The sequence below is a fragment of the Saccostrea echinata genome, unplaced genomic scaffold (assembly GCF_033153115.1).
Source record: "Saccostrea echinata isolate AGI-Se365-2 ecotype Australia unplaced genomic scaffold, CSIRO_AGI_Sech_v1 ptg000002l, whole genome shotgun sequence".
NCBI lineage: Eukaryota > Metazoa > Mollusca > Bivalvia > Ostreida > Ostreidae > Saccostrea > Saccostrea echinata.
The window spans coordinates 29543379-29562600 of NW_026889751.1; the positions used below are offsets into that span (position 1 = coordinate 29543379).

At 33.6% G+C, this 19222-nt stretch overlaps 2 protein-coding genes across 2 annotated transcripts; one reads left to right on the plus strand and one right to left on the minus strand.

The window, feature by feature from the left end:
* Positions 1-255: 255 nt before the first annotated feature.
* Positions 256-19214, minus strand: LOC133176743 (threonine aspartase 1-like). Its single transcript, XM_061311817.1, has 13 exons — positions 19126-19214; positions 13847-13914; positions 10666-10734; positions 8647-8767; positions 8449-8533; positions 5144-5223; positions 4737-4828; positions 4300-4455; positions 2585-2660; positions 1821-1934; positions 1419-1493; positions 1117-1190; positions 256-810 (listed from the first exon to the last, which is right to left on the minus strand). The coding sequence occupies exons 1-13, from the start codon at positions 19154-19156 to the stop codon at positions 739-741; spliced, it is 1113 nt and encodes a 370-aa protein (XP_061167801.1). The 5' UTR covers positions 19157-19214; the 3' UTR covers positions 256-738.
* LOC133176732 (E3 ubiquitin-protein ligase TRIM71-like) lies at positions 14933-16633 on the plus strand. The gene has a single exon (XM_061311808.1). The coding sequence runs from the start codon at positions 14941-14943 to the stop codon at positions 16624-16626; it is 1686 nt and encodes a 561-aa protein (XP_061167792.1). The 5' UTR covers positions 14933-14940; the 3' UTR covers positions 16627-16633.
* Positions 19215-19222: the final 8 nt, after the last annotated feature.

The window sequence follows — 19222 nt, forward strand, 5'->3', positions numbered from 1 at the left end:
ATGTAGATGTTCAAAGTATCCTATCAAATTGGAGTTTAAACAAGAGAAGATAGAGTTTTTCTTTTCAATCCTCCCTTTAATTGTAACAAATCACCTTGTGATAAAAGGATAATAAAACAAATAGGTCAACCATTAAGCACTTACTGAATTGTGTTCTAAAAGCTTCAGTCAAAATGAAGTGAAATTCTGCAAAATCAGAGAATTGTAAACAGTTTAATGATTGTAAATAATAAATATCTCATACTGATATTGTCTACTACTCTAAACATCATTCATTAAGATTAATTACTGTTCCAGGGATATGTTTATGATTCTCATTGTTTGGAAGTGTTTTCTTTGGGTAGTAACCATCATCCAGTTCTGAGAAGGTAGATCTGATTATTCTTGAGGTTAAGTCTTTCAAAAATTCTCAAAACCAGAGTCTAGAAGTCTAATTCAGGAAAACAATATATGATGTATTATTTAGTTTGCACCCTTAAAATGAACACATCAGAGATGGAATATGTTTCCCTGATTTTCCTTCATGTCTTTCAAATAGACACTGCAAATATTGTGAGGAATTTCCTCATTCAGTCTCAGCATATCATCTTATATCGACAACCAGCTATGATGAGGGATTTCCCATCTATGGTATATCTCCTGACAGCCGCTACAGAGGTGGTGAGGGATTTCCCTGGTCTCTATAAATAGACTCACAATACATGGTTTGTGAGGACATTCCATTGACAGAGTATCCTTTCATATGGACACTCCAGACATAGTGAAAGATTTTCCAGGCACCCCACCATCAGGGAGCCGAGACATGACAACCTACAATTATACATCAACAATTACCTTATAATGTAAAAATTTCTGCAAAAACATTATTAATTACATATAATTTAATATAAATTTTAATTTTACTACATGTATATACTTGTAACTATTACCTTATAAAGAAAGCTAAATTAATATTTTAATAAAATCACTTTACACAATGTGCTTGAGGTATAAAAATAATGCAATAAAAAATGCCCCAAAGAGAAGTGTTATATTTCCTGCCTTTCTACCATGTACATGTACATGTATTTGCAATTCTTGCTTGGAACAGTATTTACTTTCCATTAAGTACACTACCTTTGGTTTCTGCAGTGAAGAAGACATATACCCCACACACATGCTATCTGTAGTGTGACCCCATAATAATTCCACTGTAAAATAAAATTCAAATAACATGGTGTGCATAAACAGTTTAAAACTAGAAATCTTTTAACATGTTGTAAATACCATGTATCAAGGGATAAATCATCAATGAAAATTGTTTTAGTGACACAGAAGGACATCTGTGATATACATGTGCTATCAATAAAATAATTTAATATTCAAATAAAATTATTTTTAGCATGTCTTGAATAGTACTGATTAATCGCCATGGATACCTATATTATCTTCATTCTGTCTGAGAGCCAGCACCCCAGCTAACTTATCCTCCTCTTCTTCCAAAAACTCTGACTCTGTCAGGAAAAGAAATGCAAATTGGCATTGAAATAAGTTAAGGCCCCTAAAAATTGATAAGGTATATTTATTGTGAATTTTACCAGTCCATTAACAAAACTGATTTACTTCAGCTACACAGTACACAGAAAATAACCCAAGAGGTTCCTTAAGAGACAATTCAGCCCAGAATTGTTTACCATCTGAAGAGCATATTCACTGACTGTAGATACTGACCTAAGAAGTCTTTTTAAAGGGAGCTGAGAAAATGTAGACTAGCATAGTCTCGGACTTAAGACGTTATTTTTAAAACAGTTCGACAGTACCAGACTAGCATAGTCACTGACCTAAGAAGTTATTTTTAAAGCAGTTGGACAGTCCCAGACTAGCATTATCTTCACATTGTATAGACAAGGCACTCTCTCTGGCCAGAAACGTCTTCATGATGTGTTCACCACTTCCTAATTGAAAATTACACCAGATTTACAACTGAAACATGAATAGATGATAAACTGAGGAAAACGGTTCACAATTAAATTCATATGATTTGAAATGTAATATGTTAAATTATGGTTGATTAATGCTTTTATGTGTCACATGAAATATATTTTATTTACATTCTGTTGAAATTCCATTTTCTGCAAAATAACATATATGCTTCTAAGTAAAAATGTTGTGGTTTCACAACTGCATTTCAATGACTTCATTTCTTTTTATCATATCTGAATTCTTAGATTTCACAATTCAAAGAATCTTTGGCCAAAAAATACATATGCAGGCCAAGTACTTACATCATCAAAAATATTAGAATACAATTCCTTTGCAAAGTTATAGGTCAAATTGTTCAATATTTTGGGTTATATGAGAATATTATTTTTGAACTTGACAATGTGTATGCACATTTGTACCATTAACCATTAGTTTCATGTATACATATACAATTTTTTTACATGCATATTTATTTCTAGTTGCAATATAAGACACCATCTTTATATGCTTAACTTAGGGACTATTTCAGAATTTCTTAATTAAATAATTAACTGTTCCTGGCACTTTTTCATGGTTTTTCAGGTCATCAGGTGACCTCTATCTAATCTTACTGTCGTCTTACCTGATGTACTGGTTCCCACCCCTGGTTTTCCTGGTCTCTGATTGTAGGCCCAACATCCAGCACCATATGTTGCTGCCTGACAGTTAAAGAGTAAATACATGTACTAAAAATTTTCACTGTCTGGAATCTAAATGCACACAACAAATTTTGTAATTAAATGTACAGTCAAATCTTGTTATGTTAAACTCAATAGGATTGATCAAAAACTTCAAGATATATGAGAATTTGATATTTCCAAAGTAAAATACAATACTTAAAGAATAAGTGGTAGGGACTTCCAAACTATTTTGACACATACATGGTATTCAAGATATCAGTGTTGAATATATCAAAGTTCAGCTGTAACTCTCAAATCATACAATCACTCAAATAACTCATTCATGAAGTAAGAGCACATTAAGCAGAGTCCATATATTCAATTTGAGCACTTAACAAAAAAATTTTAGAGTTAAAATGAGAGTTTTCACCTTTAAACTTAGGTATTTTAAGTGAAAGATTGATTGATAGCTTTTTAAATTACATATTTTTATACATTTCTCAATAGAGAAATTCTGTATATATGATTTTTTTTAATCTAATTAAAATTAGATGTTCCGAATCTGCTACCGCTTCTCAAATATCTAACAACATCCCATTCGGGGTCACATCAGAGCGACCTTTCAATTACCCAATGAAATCGCTGTCTTTGAAATCTTGGCTTATAGCTTGGGTGCGTTTCTTTCTTTTACTGCCAAACCTAAACGCCCGAGGGGTTTCGTAGTAAACAAAATATGCATGGTAAAGACCATGCTATATATGAATGTGACATGAGGGATATATAGACGTATAGTTTGTGCATTTTCATTTGCGTTATTCGGGTAAGAATGCCAGATTGGTGGACTATACGTTCAATTTATACCCAAATTACATTAATTCAACGTAAGTCAGTCTACTGAGCATCAATAATGTTAAGATGTAGCTGTAAAACTAATTTTAAAATCGTATACAGAAGCTTGAATTTGATGCGCCGAAATTTTTATGTTTATTCATAAAGGAAAGGTCTCTCTGATGTGACCCTGAATGGGATGTTGTTAGATGAATTAGAAGCGGTAGTGGATTCAGAGCTTCTAATTTTAATCAGCTTGTGATTTTTTTTAAATAAAAGTATGGGTATAAGAATAAATGAAATAAAAAATTAAACAGAATATTAAACTGAATTTCTGGAAAATGTCTGCCCTTGGTCTTTGTGCAGATGTGGACCTCCCAAGTTCTGTCCACTTTACCGTTACAAACTGAGGTTTGCATATTTTTCAATATTCAGTTAATAATCTGTAGGTAAATATTCTGTAATCAAAACTCATTAAAAGAATTTATCCCATATTTACAACCTTTATCCTGTGGATATTACTCATTGGACATTTTTTTAAAATATCCCACTGCTGTGAAATCAAAATGGATTTTGCGTGAGAGTGATGAAGTAAAAAAATTTGGATTCCTATATAAAAACAGTGTAAAACATGGATAGTGATGTATAAAACATGGAATAAAAAAGAATCTCCTATGATTTGTGGTTAGATATGATTTTTATCCAACTCGTGTGTTTTTATCCCCTCACCAAGACTCGGGAAAAAAACCACACAACTCGTTGGATAAAAATCATATGCAACTACAAATCATGGGAGATCCTATATTTATCTTTTTTAAATACAATTGTTATTTATTGGCAATATACATACGGGACCAAGTCTTCCAAGTTGTTTCAGAGAAATTCCACCACTGGACACCGCTGATGCTATGTTACCACTGGTATCCATGACGATAGCCCCCACGGTGTCCTGTATTTTCTCTTCTTCCTCCTGTACATCAAAACTTTCCTCTGTTTTGTCATTTCTCTAGACAAATACAAGAATAATAGTCATCTATCACCAAAAAATACATTGATTAATCAATTGTATGATGTTTTACGTGCCATTCAAGAAGCTTTCACACATATTGAGTTATCAACATATGTCTATAAAGGGCATCAAATTTAGGCCTATACTCAGCACTCAGGGACATGAGGTTTGACATAGTGAGCAAATAAGAATGAGACCAGACGAAAGCTAAGAATGCCCTACCACTAGACTACAGCAAATGATCAATGTCAAGTTTTCTCTCTGATTTTTTTCTTTACCTGTTGTGTTAGCTTCCTTTTCTTGTTGCTGTCTCTCTCATTTACAATGTCCAGTTTCCTTTTGTGATTCTGGTAAGTTTTCTGAGCTTCATCTTCAGTAATAATAAAACAATGAATATTTAATACCTGACCATTACTGGATATACCTGCTTTATAAAAGAGACTGGGACAGAGTGTCCAATACTCAATTATAAAATACTGTTACTTTATTGAAATGTTTCTTTCTATTAGTCAATCTTCATTACAAACCTCATTGCATTTATCGACTATTTTTCTTTGTTGGGCAGATATTTGTGTGATTCATATATATGTATATTAAGTGTGTATGTTTAGCACAATTTTACTATAAATACAAAAATAAGAGGAAAATAGGCTCATCTAGTAGTGCATGGTTAAGCTATGGTTACCTGTTATTAAGTGTCTGGTTTCTAAAGTTTTTATCTCATTTTCTTCAGCCCACTTTTCAGCTCCTTCACCTACAATAACACTAAACAAGAGAGTTTACTTTTAATACATGAGTACACACTACCCAGTCTGTACATGACAATAATTGATTTACTCCTCTATAATAACACTAAACAAGAGAGTTTACTTTTAATACATGAGTACACACTACCCAGTCTGTACATGACAATAATTGATTTACTTCTCTACAATAACTCTAAACAAGAGACTTTACTTTTAATACACGAGTACACACTACCCAGTCTGTACATGACAATAATTGATTTACTTCTCTACAATAACTCTAAACAAGAGAGTTTACTTTTAATACATGACTTCAGTACCCAGTCTGTACATGACAATAATTGATTTACTTCTCTACAATAACACTAAACAAGAGAGTTTACTTTTAATACATGACTTCAGTACCCAGTCTGTACATGACAATAATTGATTTACTTCTCTACAATAACACTAAACAAGAGAGTTTACTTTTAATACATCAGTACACTACCCAGTCTGTACATGACAATAATTGATTTACTTCTCTACAATAACACTAAACAAGAGAGTTTACTTTTAATACATCAATACACTACCCAGTCTGTACATGACAATAATTGATTTACTTCTCTACAATAACACTAAACAAGAGAGTTTACTTTTAATACATCAGTACACTACCCAGTCTGTACATGACAATAATTGATTTACTCCTCTACAATAACACTAAACAAGAGACTTTACTTTTAATACATGAGTACACTACCCAGTCTGTACATGACAATTATTGATTTACTTCTCTACAATAACACTAAACAAGAGAGTTTACTTTTAATACATGACTTCAGTACCCAGTCTGTACATGACAATAATTGATTTACTCCTCTACAATAACACTAAACAAGAGAGTTTACTTTTAATACATCAGTACACTACCCAGTCTGTACATGACAATAATTGATTTACTTCTCTACAATAACACTAAACAAGAGAGTTTATTTTTAATACATGAGTACACTACCCAGTCTGTACATGTAAATAATTGATTTACTTCTCTACAATAACACTAAACAAGAGAGTTTACTTTTAATACATCAGTACACTACCCAGTCTGTACAGGTAAATAATTGATTTACTTCTGTACAATAACACTAAACAAGAGAGTTTACTTTCAATACATCAGTACACTACCCAGTCTGTACAGGTAAATAATTGATTTACTTCTCTACAATAACACTAAACAAGAGAGTTTACTTTTAATACATGACTTCAGTACCCAGTCTGTACATTACAATAATTGATTTACTTCTCTACAATAACACTAAACAAAAGACTTTACTTTTAATACATGAGTACACTACCCAGTCTGTACATGACAATATTTGATTTACTCCTATACAATAACACTAAACAAGAGAGTTTACTTTTAATACATGAGTACACTACCCAGTCTGTACATGTAAATAATTTACTTCTCTACAATAACACTAAACAAGAGAGTTTATTTTTAATACATCAGTACACTACCCAGTCTGTACAGGTAAATAACTGATTTACTTCTCTACAATAACACTAAACAAGAGAGTTTACTTTTAATACATGAGTACACTACCCAGTCTGTACATGACAATAATTGATTTACTTCTCTACAATAACACTAAACAAGAGAGTTTACTTTCAATACATCAGTACACTACCCAGTCTGTACAGGTAAATAATTGATTTACTTCTCTACAATAACACTAAACAAGAAAGTTTACTTTTAATACATGACTTCAGTACTCAGTCTGTACAGGTAAATAATTGATTTACTTCTCTACAATAACACTAAACAAGAAAGTTTACTTTTAATACATGAGTACACACTACCCAGTCTGTACATGACAATAATTGATTTACTTCTCTACAATAACACTAAACAAGAGACTTTACTTTTAATACATGAGTACACTACCCAGTCTGTACATGACAATTATTGATTTACTTCTCTACAATAACACTAAACAAGAGAGTTTACTTTTAATACATGAGTACACTACCCAGTCTGTACATGTAAATAATTTACTTCTCTACAATAACACTAAACAAGAGAGTTTACTTTTAATACACGAGTACACTACCCAGTCTGTACATGACAATAATTGATTTACTCCTCTACAATAACACTAAACAAGAGAGTTTACTTTTAATACATGAGTACACTACCCAGTCTGTACATGACAATAATTGATTTACTTCTCTACAATAACACTAAACAAGAGAGTTTACTTTTAATACATGACTTCAGTACCCAGTCTGTACAGGTAAATAATTGATTTACTCCTCTACAATAACACTAAACAAGAGAGTTTACTTTTAATACATCAGTACACTACCCAGTCTGTACAGGTAAATAACTGATTTACTTCTCTACAATAACACTAAGCAAGAGAGTTTACTTTTAATACATGACTTCAGTACCCAGTCTGTACATGACAATAATTGATTTACTTCTCTACAATAACACTACACAAGAGATTTAACTTTTAATACATGAGTACACTACCCAGTCTGTACATGACAATAATTGATTTACTCCTCTACAATAACACTAAACAAGAGACTTTACTTTTAATACACGAGTACACTACCCAGTCTGTACATGACAATAATTGATTTACTTCTCTACAATAACACTAAACAAGAGAGTTTACTTTTAATACACGAGTACACTACCCAGTCTGTACATGACAATAATTGATTTACTCCTCTACAATAACACTAAACAAGAGACTTTACTTTTAATACACGAGTACACTACCCAGTCTGTACATGACAATAATTGATTTACTCCTCTACAATAACACTAAACAAGAGACTTTACTTTTAATACACGAGTACACTACCCAGTCTGTACATGACAATAATTGATTTACTTCTCTACAATAACACTAAACAAGAGAGTTTACTTTTAATACATGACTTCAGTACCCAGTCTGTACATGACAATAATTGATTTACTTTTCGAAAATAACACTAGACAAGAGAGTTTACTTTTAATACATGAGTACACTACCCAGTCTGTACATGACAATAATTGATTTACTTCTCTACAATAACACTAAACAAGAGAGTTTAATACTTTTGAAGTAAATTTGCTTCTTGTTGTCTTCTATTGATTATTTAAAGTATTGAAACTAAATAAGTTGATTAATTAAATAACGACATTATAAGCCATCATTCCTATTGGTTCTGTAGGTTTGGTTAACATGTAATTAATTGTTACCTGGGATGCAGTCTCCCCAGGGACAACTTGTCCCCTAACTGTCTGGATACCAGTGTGGCAGACACTTCTACTGGGTTCTTTACACCTACAGCACAAAAAGTCTTGCAAACATACAGCTTCTAAAATAATAAAAAAGAGTTTCTCTGAAAACTTTTTCCCTACATTTCCCTTTATCTAGTACATTGAGTAATGTCTTACCAGAAATGGCCCCAACTGCTCCAAATACCAACTTCTTTCCCTCCATAATAGAGGCATCACATTCCACAAAGCCATTGATGTTTAGATTGGATCCCATGCCTGCATTGGTCAGCACTGAATTCTTATAATATAGACGAAAAATTCTTGTAAATACTACAGATGAACTTCGGTATAATCTTGAACATCATTATCTTTGATACCATGGATATGTCCAAGTTATTTGGAAGTTCAAACCACTTATTCTTTAAGTATTATAACCCTGGATATCTCTAATTTTCAGATATCTCATTTTTTTCTCAGTCCCATGGAGTTTGGGATAACAAGGTTTGATTGTATGTTTTAAAATAGGCAATAGCAACAGAGCTAAAGTTAGCACTGGAAAGAATGGGCTTATTGCTTTGAGAATTAAAAAAAGATGGCAATAAGTATATATTATACAAGTATTTGCTAGGTTTGCTCTTGGGGGCAAAGCAATTGAAACATTTCCAAGAATAAACTCAATCAAGGAAACAGTGATCAAATATGCCCTCACCCATTCCTTTTAAGAAGAAGCTAATTAATTAAAATGTCATCATTTTTTTTTAATTAATAAATATTTTGTTCCTTCTGGAATTTTCTAATTCTTAAGTAACAACTTTTTTTTAATTTGTATAAATATCTTTACTTTTAACCAATTCTGAAAATTAAGCATTGATGTTGAAAATTTCTGGAGAAAAAAGTTCCCACCTACCTACTGACCTTTTTTTTATCATGAGTTGGGAGAAGGCAAACAAACATTATTTTAAAGATGACCTATAATAAAAATATTTTTCCACCTTGAAATATGTACTGAGCATGAAGCAGACCAGGAGTTTATGGCTAAAGCTAAAATGTTCCCAAACAACCTCTTTATGAACATTCCGATGAGAAAATTCAAAAGCACATTAACATTGCAAAAACAAAGTTCCTGTATTACATAGTTGTGTCACCTGCAGAGCAGAGCAGCACTAAGGGATCACTTTACCCGGTGTCTGTTTGTCCATTCATCCACCTTATATCTCGAGAACTGTAAGAGGTATGGATTTGATATTTTGCACATCTATAGCTTGGCACTATGGCTTTTGTATTTTACCATGGTTACCGACCTAGTTATCATTGAACTTGACCTTTGACCGAATTTTTGAAATAGTTGACAGTGCCAATATACAACTTTTTTTTGACATTTAAGAGGTAAGTTTATGCTATTTAGCATGTGCACTGTTTGTCAAAAAACATTTTGAAAAATATCAGCATAACAGTCCACTTGACCTTGACCTTTAGCCTACTTTGCAAAATATACTGCAGAGGGTAAAATTTAACTTATGTCTTTTGAATTTAGAGAGGCAGGGATTTGATAATTAGCATTTATACACGTTTATGAGCTCATGACAATGTACTTTCAGGAATTTAAGTACTATGAAAATAGTATTTCAGTATGGATGGCGTAGACTGACAATTGCGGTAAAGACAGCCTAAAGTCTCTTTTGAAGAAAGGTTTGAAATCACGTATTAATTAATTAATTGATAAATAATTATTTATATTTATTAACATCCATTTTAGCTTTGAGGGGTTTGGGATTTGTATTTCTATTTGATTGTCATATTCTATCATAGTCTTACTATCCTTGGGTTTTTTATCATGAACTAAATGCTAGTAGCCAATAAATAGCTGACTACTCTTAGATTTAGTTACATCTTTAATGAAGCTAATAGCAGGCAGCACGTGGGTTCCTTGGAACACTCTAGTTTTATTTATTTTGTCCATACCTCTAAACATTTAACAGCCTCTGTCACACACTCTATAGTTTTATTATTTTGTCCATACCTCTAAGCATTTAACAGCCTCTGTCACACACTCTACAGTTTTATTATTTTGTCCATACCTCTAAACATTTAACAGCCTCTGTCACACACTCTACAGTTTTACTTATTTTGTCCATACCTCTAAACATTTAACAGCTTCTGTCACACACTCTACAGTTTCACTTATTTTGTCCATACCTCTAAACATTTAACAGCCTCTGTCACACACTCTACAGCATCCCTCCCTTTCTCCAGCAGATGATACACCTGATAAATAAAAATCAAGTATTAATGTGAAACAATGGACCCATGGGCCACATAAGACCAGAATGCACATCTGAACTACCATGCTCACAACATATACTGTAAAATCAATTTTTTTCATAGTGTCAATTTTCAGTGAACTGAGGAATAAATATTGGTTTGAGCTGATTATACCTCCTGGTTGGAGAAGTGCTATTTATTATGTATATGAAATTTAATTTACAGTTCATGGTGGATGTGAATTCACTGATTTCTTCATAATCACAACCACAAATGTTAAACTCCTATGAAAATAAGTTATTTCACAGTAAAATTTCCAAGCTACCATGATCCCATTGTCACATCAGAATCACACCCCTCTTTCAATACCTACTTGATAAAACAAGTATTAATAAGAGGCCTGTTGGTCACATTGCCCACCTGGGTCATGGATGTATACTGAAACGCAAAAGAAACGCAACTAGCAGTAATCTACAAATATTTGAACCTTTTAACTAATGATTTTCAAAACTGGTTACAGTTAAGTTAAACTCGATTTAAAAGCATCAAAGATTTGATAACAATGTTAAATGATTACCTTTTAACTTTAGAAAGTAACACATGACTGTTAAAACACCCCCCTTCCCGGCCATTCAATTATAGCGTGGAAGACTGTCATGCACAGCAATTGCAGCTTGATTTCCACGATGCAGTAAGTTCATCAATCTCGGGATCTGAGCGAAAAAAATATTCTTTGCCATTTTTAAATGTCCGTTTTTCAGATGATGAAGTCGAATTTTCTCTAACCTAGCGCACTGTAGTAACACTTGGACTTCCGGTCCACGGACTATCATTCATGCTAATGATACGTATGAGCCTGTTGAGGCGTGTTCTCGGGCATTTTTGCATCTGCAATTCTCCATCACCTTTATTTTCAGCTTTTCCAGCTAGAGCATTTGAAATGCGTACTTAAGTCATTTTCAGAAAGCCTTGGCATCTCTTCCGGAAACGAAAGGAGAATTTATTTTGCGAAATATTGCTGCATTACATATGATTAACAGATACAAACCCTTAAAACCCCAAATTTTTGTCAGATTTTTTGTTAAACATGCAATTTTTTATTTCTGTTCAGCGGGCTCAAACTTAACTTCCGGTTATGGCATGAAAATCATTCAACCGTTAAATTATCGATACTTACAATGTTGAAGATATCCGTACTTTTTAGATACAAAATTATATCCTTTATATAATTTTCCCCTCTAAAATAGGATGTTGCGTTTCTTTTGCGTTTCAGTATATATTACATGTAGCACCCCTGACCTGGTTTTCTGCATTATATATAACATGCAAAATAAAAGAAAGAAATATAGGACCGCTTACATACTAAATGTCCCTTTACAGACATGCATAACGTTGAGAAACCTTTTGGTAATTTAAAAACTGTCAAACCTCTTTTTGATCTCTGACAGCCCTAAAAAGTCAGTTTCTGTGTAAATCTTTATGCCGAAATAAAAGGTGATTATGGTTTACTTGCTGCATAAGACATAAAACATTAAAGGGGAAAAATAAATGAGGCCAAAGGGCCACAATGCTCACCTGAGTTACTGGGATCCTGCCTGTTCTTTAGCAGCAGAGATTTTTTCTCAATAAAACTTTGATGACATATTGTGGTCCCACTGGACCTCCAAAGTCATGATTTGAATAAAGCTGAATCTAGATACTACCTAAAGATCCTGCTATTAGAATATGACTAATCATGACTTTGCTGCTCCTGAGAAAATTTTAAAGATTTTTTTATACATTTGTATGTATTGATTGCCATTGTGGACCTATCCTACCCCTGGGGTCATGATTTGAACAAACTTGAATCTACACTACCTGAGGATGCTTCCATATAAATATGACTAATCAGGCTTTGCTGTTCTTAAGAGGAAGATTTTTTAAAGATTGTTCCTATGTATTCCTATTTAAACTTTGATTACCCATTGTGGCCCCAACCTACCCCAGGGGTCATGATTTGAACAAATATGAATCTTAACACTATATCAGGATACTTTCACATAAGTTTCATCTTTTCTGGCCCAGTGGTTCTTGAGAAGAAGATTTTTATATGACCGATTCAATTTTTACCATTTCTTCCTTACCTCCCCTTAGAAGAAGGTGTGGCCCTTCATTTGAATGAACTTGAAGCCCCTTTACCAAAAGGAAACTCTGTGCCAGGCTTAGTTGAAATTGGCCCAGTGGTTCTGGAGAAGATGATGAAATTTGTAAAATGTTTATGAAAATAACAACAAAGCAATGACAGACAACAGGCAAATTTTTATCAGAAAACTCACTTGAGCCTTTGGCCCAGGTGAGCTAAAAATCAGCAAGAGATATTTGTGAAACACTTATGCCCCACCCCATCCCCTTCCAAATAATTGGATTTTTTCTAAGTCCAAAGGGCATAACTCTGTCAAAAATTGCTAGATCGTATCCAAAACAAAACTTGTCCTAGATATTTTAAAGATAAATCTGTATACCAAATTTCATTTCATTACATGAAACCTCTGCGAAGAAAATGAAAGGCACTTGCAAATAATTGGAATTTTTCTAAGTCCAGGGGGCATAACTCTGTCAAAAATTGCTCGATCGTACTCAAAACAGAAATTGACCTAGATATTCTTATGATAAATCTGTATACCAAATTTCATTTCAGTATGTGCAACCTCTGCGAAGAAAATGAACAGAAACTGTTGGTGGACCAACAGACCAACCGACCGACAGACAGCAGAAAAGCAATATGCCCTCCCTTCTTCAAAGGGCAATAGCCCTTTTCACAAAAAGTCTTATGAATAAAATTAAAATTTTCCAATTCTTCTATATGTACCGGTACATAAATTGTTGTAGGTTATAAAAAATCTTATATTTCTAATTGTGAATTATTATTCTGAAATAATAATTTTCTTTATTAAATAAAGAAATTACAGAGTTGTGAAATTTTAATCTTAGTCATAAGAATTTTTGTAAAAAGGGCTACAAGAATGTAATCAATCAAGGATTACACAATTTGATAGTCACTGAAACAGAAGTACTAATTCTTTTGAGAAAATTAATAACATAAGTATGTACATTATAATTATTAAAAAGTATTTACCTTTAAGCATGCAGATTTACAGAGTTTCACATAAGCATCTTCTTTTTGTGTTGAATGGTATCCTGCACCTGGTATAAATAAATAAAAACATGATACAGAATTTTTATTTATGACTTTTTTTTATCCCCTTACCCAAACTGAAAAAAATAATTGAACACCATAATCATGATAATTACAAATATAGTCTAGGATTTTTTCTGTTTGCCTGATCATGTCAAGGAGCACACGGCAGATATGACCGGTGGACAGTTTATGCTTACTCCTCTTTTCCATTTGCCCAATCATGCCTTAAGGATCGAGCACATGACAGGTATGACCAGTCGACAGTTTATGCTTACTCCTCTTTTCCGTTTACCCAATCACATGACAGGTATGACTGGTCGACAGGGATGCTTCCTCCATGTCACCAGATCCCACCTCTGATGTTTTTCAGAGACCTGTCCGTGTTTGCTCTGCTCCCGAGTTGTATTGTTTCAATGGACTTTTGACCTCCAGATTACTGTTCGTTATCTCCATATTTCATTCATATATATACATGTACTACTCTAATTTCTTTGGTGTGGTAGGAGAAATAAAATACAAAATCTTGCCAATTCTTTATCTGCTCATGTAGACTGAAAGTTATTTTTATAATTAGATATTTCAGAACTGTAAATTTACATGATGGAGCTATTACTTTTCTAATGCCTTTAAATTTAAAAAATGTGATAACTTCTAAAGTCAATTCAATGTTAAAAAACTTCAGCATTTTGAATAGCAAGGTATTTAAATCCCCTTCCAAACCAGGAAGTATAAACACCTGACAGGTAGATAACACAGGTAAGTGTGTCACAAGAACAAAGTAAAGAGATAGAACTTGGGGATCAATGGAAGGACGTCCACCATTACTGAACTTCAGGTAAAAAAAACAGGACAAGAAACTTATCTGAAAACAGTTAAATTTAGTGGGTTTTAACCATGGGGAACATAATTCCTCTATTTCCTAGGTCATCTTGGATGCAAGATGGATATCTTTATCTTTTGTGTAAAATTATTCCTAGTAAGAATGCTAAATTTTTATTTTTCAGATTGATATCGAGCTTTAAAATTTAATCATGGATCCACGTACCAGTGCCCAGGACGTGATGCGATGTGACCTGTGTGAGACCGTTGTGGTACAGATGCACTGTGATACATGTCTTGTCAACCTGTGTAAGGCCTGTGTGGGAGAACACATCTCAACAGATGAATTCAAGGACCACAAGGTCGTCAAATTTCAGGCCAGGAAATCTTCCCCCCTCTACCCTGGATGTACAACTCATAGCAAGGAGCGATGTGAAATGTACTGTAATCAATGTGACATTCCTGTATGCAACTCCTGTATTGCATCTGATCAACATCTAGGTCATAAATTTTTGAAAATTCTACAAGTTTTAGATGAAAGAAGAAACAAAATTATGAAAGATGTAACTGAATTAAATGAAATAATTTATCCAACCTACCAGGACATTGCCTCTAATGTACAAAACAGAATGAGTCAGCTAGAAAAGGAATATGGAGATCTCTCAATGGCCATAACAAAACATGGAGAGGACTGGCACAGAGAAATTGACAAACTTGTCAAGAAACTTAAAGCTGAAGTTGATGAGATGAAGAACACACAGTTACAAACTCTACAGAAACATCTGGATGAAATAAACAAGAACATTTCTGACATCAAGGATGAAATCAATTCAGTTGACATGGCTTTAGACACTAATGACTTGTCAAAACTATTTAGCGTCACATCCAGTGTACATATATACAGAAATCTTCCAAACAAAATTATGCTATCTTTACCCAAATTCATGCCGGGAAAAATCCAAGGAAAAGAACTAAGAAAACTGTTCGGAGCCTTATCATCCAGTTCTCTAACATCAGATAAACATGGTTACAGCATGAAGACAACACAGAAATCACCAGAAGCTGGATCCTCTCTTCTAGTCAAACAGCTGCTTGATGAACCAGAGACTGTCACCACCATAGCCACTGGGTATGGAAGCCTTTACAATGTGGCCTGTCTGACTGATGAAGAAATCTGGACAAGAGGAAATGGCAGCACCATGAAACTCTACAGCATCAATCAGGGATCATTACTCAAGTCAATCAGAACCAAGTCAGGGAACTCACCATGTGACATAGCAGTGACAAAAAGTGGAGATCTAGTTTATACTGATTACTTAGATAGAACTGTGAACATTGTGAAGAATGAGAAGATAGAGGAGGTGATCAGACTACAGAACTGGAGACCTGAAGGTATCTGTTGTACCTCCTCTGGTGACCTCCTGGTTATCATGTACAGTGATGATAACACACAAACAAAAGTTGTCCGTTACTCTGGCTCCACAGAAAAACAAACCATTCAGTTTGATGATAAAGGTAAACCTCTCTATTCTGCCTTTGATTACAAATACATAACAGAGAACAGGAACCTGGATATCTGTGTGTCTGACTTAGGAGATGAAGCAGTAGTGGTGGTCAATCAGGCCGGGAAACTGAGATTCAGGTACACTGGACATACTCCTGCTCCAAAGAACAAACCATTTGATCCACGAGGAATTACCTCAAACAGTCAGAGTCACATCCTTACAGCTGATTATGACAATGAATGTGTCCACATCATAGACCAGGATGGACAGTTCCTCCATTACATAGACAGTGGACTGAGTGGACCCCACGGTCTGTGTACAGATACAAATGACAATCTATTTGTTGCTCAACGTGGAAAGAGACAAGTGAAGAAAATCAAATATCTAAAGTAATATGCATCACCGTGTTGTATTCTATATAATAAGTAACATATTTTTTTTTTAAAAATACATTTATATAAAGATATATACTATTATGCTGCTTATGGAGATCTGATTTTTAAATCTACAATTCATTATCACAATAAATCTGAAGGGTATTGTAAACACCATGTAAATATACATGGAATGCGAAGTGCAGCATGTCAGGAATAAAACAAAACTTTTAATTTGTTCTTTAAGTGAGTACTATGTACAGGTGTACAGGTTTATTTTCATTGCAGTCTTATATATTACTGTGGAATCATCTTAATTTGTGGGGGGTCAATGTTCGTAGGCAAGCAAAATTTTACTTGTTCATTGCAGGCCTTTATGGGACCTCTAAAATTTAGGTGCCAACTGGCTCCTATAATTAGAAAATTTTAGTCGCAAATGCAAATTTTTAGTCACCAGGCATTTTTTTCTTAGGCACCGACTTTAAAAGCTAATATTAGTCATTGTTATACCCTTATAAATATCTATATATTTATTACTAATAAAAAGTCCAACAAAAGAAATGTTCATTGCATCGATCTAACAATTTCATTGTTGACCGGCCTGCCAGTCCAACATAAGAATTGTTAGACAGCAATGTCACTGCTACGTCACATGTAATTAATCGTCGTTCAATATCGGCGACGCGGAAATAGCTGAAGTTTAGAGCTGCAAGAGTTGTTGTATGCTATATGAAAGAGTATGCTTTGTGATATAATAATTTTATTTTTAATTTTTTCATTCTCCAGTATAGATGAAGAAATAAAAATTTTAAAAAAAACTGTTCAAATTCGATGTGATACTTCTTAATTTATAAGTAATATTATATAACGTTATATTTAGTTATTCAAAAAATAAATCTGTTAATCAGAGACTCAGCTCACTCCCGATTATTAACATGACAAATGTCTCAGTTTCCTTAATTACTTTCAAAACATACATGTAATACGAATCTTTAAAAAAGTGTTTCCTAATTTACAATACTAAATTAAAAGCAATTAAATAGTCTAGATTACGTCTTTGATAGGCATTAAAATCCGAAATAAAGTCAATACTGATAGAAAGTAAATATGTTTACTATTAATTAACAAAATAAAAAAAAAAGAATAGACCTAAAATACAATATTTACAATAGGGCGAACGGGGTACATGGTGAACGAGAAATATGCCTTACTGACCTTGGGCGAACGGGACTCATGCAAACAGGTAGAAAGGGCGAACGGACCCAATACTGCAGAAGTTATAGGCTTAGTTAATGTTTCTGCGTACAAACAGTTTAACAGACAGACAGACAGACAGAAAAACTATGACCCCCGAATTTTGAATTTCAGGAGCATAACAAAGCTTGCTGCATTGAATTTTGAAATATTTGGCCTTGGAAACTTTTTTTGGCTTTACTCCTATGATTTTATTGTACAAAACAGTCTACGGGCGAAAAGGTCTCAGCGCGAACAGGGGAATCTACCACTTTGTGACTTCCTTCCATTTGACATGTGCGACAGGACCAGGAGAAGAATGCTGCATATCTAAACTTAAAAGATAAGTTATATTAAGTATTAACCAGAAGTCTCTGATGAGACTGTAGCTCTACTGGTCTGTACATATACATGTAACAAAGAAAAAGTAGCACTTGGATTTGAAACTTTGCAACATGCAGCAATAAATAGAATTATGTACTATCTTAATGTAGTCTACTTGTTTGCCAAGTTATATTGAAGGAGGAGTAGCAATTTAAAGGAATTTCACAGAAATTTCCATTTCTAGTAACCATGGCAACATCATTCATCGAAATCAAAAACCGATGCAATGAATTATGTATCTTAGTGTAGTCTACTTGTGTGCCAAGTTATATTGAAATCAGACCAAAACTGTCGGAGGAGTAATGTTTGAAAGGAATTTCACAGAAATTTCTATTTTTAGTAACCATGGCAACACCGTTCATCAAAATCAAAAACTGATGCACTAAATTATGTAACTTAATGTAGTCTACTTGTATGCCATATCATATTGAAGTCAGACCAAAACTGTGGGAGGAGTAGCATTTTAAAGGAATTTCACAGAAATTTCTATTTCTAGTAACCATGGCAACACCGTTCATCAAAATCAAAAACTGATGCACTTAATTATGTATCTTAATGTAGTCTACTTGTATGCCAAATCATATTGAAATCAGACCAAAACTGTGGGAGGAGTAGCATTTTAAAGGAATTTCACAGAAATTTCTATTTTTAGTAACCACGGCAACACCGTTCATCAAAATCAAAAACCGATGCACTAAATTATGTATTTTAGTGTAGATCTAGTCTACTTGTGTGCCAAGTAATATTGAAATCAGACCAAAACTGTAGGAGGAGTAGCGTTTTGAAAAATTGTTTACAGACAGACGGACAGCTAGACAGCTAGACGGACGGACGACGGACACCGTACTCTCGCATAAGCTCTTCTGTTCTCTGACCAGTAGAGCTAAAAAAAACAAAGTACCACAATGCACTGCCACGACAAAATGCGACATAACTGCATACCACAACTTCTTGCCTGGGGGCTCTCTTTTACGTACGATCTATCTAAACCCGGAAAA